Source organism: Zosterops lateralis (assembly GCF_965231275.1).
Source record: "Zosterops lateralis genome assembly, chromosome: 10".
Taxonomy (NCBI): domain Eukaryota; kingdom Metazoa; phylum Chordata; class Aves; order Passeriformes; family Zosteropidae; genus Zosterops; species Zosterops lateralis.
The window spans coordinates 21,068,818-21,071,916 of record NC_139770.1 but is presented as its reverse complement, the minus strand read 5'-3'; the positions used below and the strand labels follow the sequence as shown (position 1 = coordinate 21,071,916).

The window sequence follows — 3,099 nt, the reverse complement described above, 5'->3', positions numbered from 1 at the left end:
CCAGCCCCGCCGGGGGAACTCACCCGGGGGATCCCGCCGGGGATGGGGCGGATTCCCCTGGGGAAGGTGCGGGGCTGGAGAGGGAGGATCCCGCCGGGATGGGGCGGATTCCCCTGGGGAAGGTGCGGGCCGCATCAGGAGGATCCCGCCGGGGATGGGGCGGATTCCCCTGGGGAAGGTGCGGGCCGCATCAGGAGGATCCCGCCGGGGAGGTCCCGCCCGCCGGGCCCGCTCTGGGCTCAGGGCTCTGCCGCGGGCCGGGAAATGCGCGGCGCATTTCTGGGCGCAACGAAAAAAGCCTGTGGGACGGGCCCGGCGGCAGCAGAGCCAGAGCCGCGGGCACTGCCGGGCCCGTCCGGGTGAGCGGGGTCCCCATCCTCGGGCCCTTTCTTCTTCCTCCTCCTCATCTCCCTCCTCCTCCTCCTCCCCGGCTCCGCGCACAGGGCTCTGCCGGGAAATCAAAGTCATTTCTTGCGAGGAAGGAGGAAATAAGGGCGAAGGAGGTTTATTCTATTATTATTAATAATATTATTTGGAGGCGGGGGGAGGGGGGGAGAGCCCCCCAGGAGCGGCGGCCGGGCCCGGAGCGGCCTCAGAGGAGGCTCCCTCGGGCAGGAGGGGAAGTTTGGGGCGGAGAGGGGCGGGGGGAGTCCGGAGGGGCCGGGCCGGCCGCCCCCCGCCCGTGCCGGGAGCCCCCCCGGACATCTCGTTGCTCTCCCCGGTCGCTGCCGGACGCGGGCGGGGGCGGGGGCGGCCCGGGGGGGCCTTTGCAGAGCAGGTTTGTTAACCAAAGCAGGTGCTAAAAACCAATAAGCCCGGAATAAACGCGGTCCCTCCCGGGAGTCGGGACAATTGTTTCCATTTAATAAATATTTTCCCCACGGGCGTTTGGCGGGAGGCAGGCAATTATTCAAAGCGAGCCGGGACGCGGGCCGGCTCCCGGGGTTAAGCGGGGCTGCGGAGCGGGGCAGGCGGGGCGGGGGAGCGGAGAGCGGCCCGGAGCGCGGGGCAGGCGGGGCGGGGGAGCGGAGAGCGGCCCGGAGAGCGGGGCAGGCGGGGCGGGGGAGCGGAGAGCGGCCCGGAGCGCGGGGCAGGCGGGGCGGGGGAGCGGAGAGCGCCGGGCGCACGGCGGAGAGCGGCGCTCGCAGCCCCGACGGCGGCGGGACCGGCCCCGCTCCGCACAGCCCGGGGATGGGCGAGGATGAGGAAGACGGGGACGACCCCCTTCTCCTTCCCCCTTCCTCCACAGCTCCAGTAGCGCAGCAACTCACAAAAGCCTTCCTTTTAATCCGCGCCTTGGAAGGCGGGGGGGTCCTCCTGTCCCCTCCTTCCTTCCTCCTCCTCCCTCCGCTGTCCCCTCCCCTCCTCTTCCTCTCGCCCTTCCTCTCTCCCTCTCTTTTTAAGCGGCCCCCGTGGGCGCTGATTGGGCGCCGGGCCGCGCTGTGACCGCCCTGCCGCTATGTCAGCCTGCCCGCCGCAGCCCCGCGCCTTTGAACTGCCCCGCAGCGCCCCGCGTCCCCAGCGCCGGCCCGGAGCTGCGCCCGGCGGCTCCCCGCCCGCCTAGTGCCCGCCGGGCCCCGGGCCCGCTCCGCTCCGCTCAGCGCCGCTCCGCGCCCCGCCCCGGCCCCGCTCCGCCGGGGACGGCCCTGCCGGAGGACCTGTGATGATCAGCTGAGCCCCGCTCCTGCCGCTCCTCCGGCTCCTCCGGCCTCCTCCCGCCGCTCTTCCTCCCGTTCCTCCTCCTGGTGCTGCCGCCGCCGTCGGGCGCCCCGACCGCCCCGCAGAGCCGCCGCCGCCCGCACAGCCCCGGCCGAAGCATGTCCAAGCCCAGCGACCACATCAAGCGCCCCATGAACGCCTTCATGGTGTGGTCCCGCGGCCAACGGCGCAAGATGGCCCAGGAGAACCCCAAAATGCACAACTCGGAGATTAGCAAGCGGCTGGGCGCGGAGTGGAAGTTGCTCTCCGAGGCGGAGAAGCGCCCCTACATCGACGAGGCCAAGCGGCTGCGGGCGCAGCACATGAAGGAGCATCCCGACTACAAGTACCGGCCCCGGCGCAAGCCCAAGAACCTGCTGAAAAAGGACAGGTATGTCTTCCCTTTGCCTTACCTCGGGGAAACAGATCCCTTAAAGGCCGCCGGGCTTCCCGTGGGGGCCACTGACTCGCTGCTGAGCTCCCCGGAGAAGGCCAGGGCTTTCCTGCCCCCCACCTCAGCACCTTACTCCTTACTTGACCCCAGCCAGTTCAGCTCCAGCGCCATTCAGAAGATGACTGAGGTTCCTCACACCTTAGCCACCAGCACCCTGCCCTACGCCTCCACCTTGGGATACCAGAACGGGGCGTTCGGCAGCTTGAGCTGCCCCAGCCAACACACCCACACCCACCCCTCGCCCACCAACCCGGGCTATGTGGTGCCGTGTAACTGTACCGCCTGGTCGGCCTCCAGTTTGCAACCTCCAGTTGCCTACATATTATTCCCGGGCATGACCAAGACTGGGATAGACCCCTATTCTTCAGCACACGCCACTGCCATGTAACAGCCACCCCCGGGCGTGTGTGTGCGCGTGTGTCCCCTGCCCGGCCGCCAGCCGCAACTGGGAATCCTCCGTGTGTGCATGTACATAAAACCTGCAGGAGCAAAAATTAAAAATAAAAGGCCACCCGCCCGAAGCAGGACTCTGCCGCCCGTCGCCGGGCCGGGACAGACGCGGACGATGCCTCGGAGATGCTCTCGCCTAAAGCTCGTGGGGGGGACCTGCGGGGGCAGATAGGAGCCCGGCACTCGTAAGAGTTGTAAATGTGTTTAAAAAGAACAAACAGAAAAGAAAAGCGAACCTTGAACTGCCCTTTTCGGGACAAAGCGGGGAGAAAAAGAGAAAAAAGAAAAAAAAAAAAAAAGGGAGGGAGAGAGAGAGAAGCGGTTTCGATTTTTATTTATTCTCTTAATGTCTACGAGTTCTCCAGGGTCTCATGTCACTTGGACTTGACTTTGGGAAGTCCCGGTTTTACTCTGATTTTATTTTTTTTTTTCCTCGTTGTTTTCCTTTTGCACATTGAAAGACGAGATCAGCTGTGTTATATATATATAAATATATA

At 65.8% G+C, this 3,099-nt stretch overlaps 1 protein-coding gene across 1 annotated transcript; it reads left to right on the top strand.

Annotated features, from left to right (window-relative positions):
• Positions 1–1,817: 1,817 nt before the first annotated feature.
• On the top strand, positions 1,818–2,540 carry SOX14 (SRY-box transcription factor 14; the record flags this gene model as incomplete). Its single annotated transcript, XM_083868805.1, has 1 exon — positions 1,818–2,540. One exon carries the CDS (start codon positions 1,818–1,820, stop codon positions 2,538–2,540), a length of 723 nt encoding a protein of 240 aa, XP_083724931.1.
• Between the last annotated feature and the right edge of the window lie 559 nt (positions 2,541–3,099).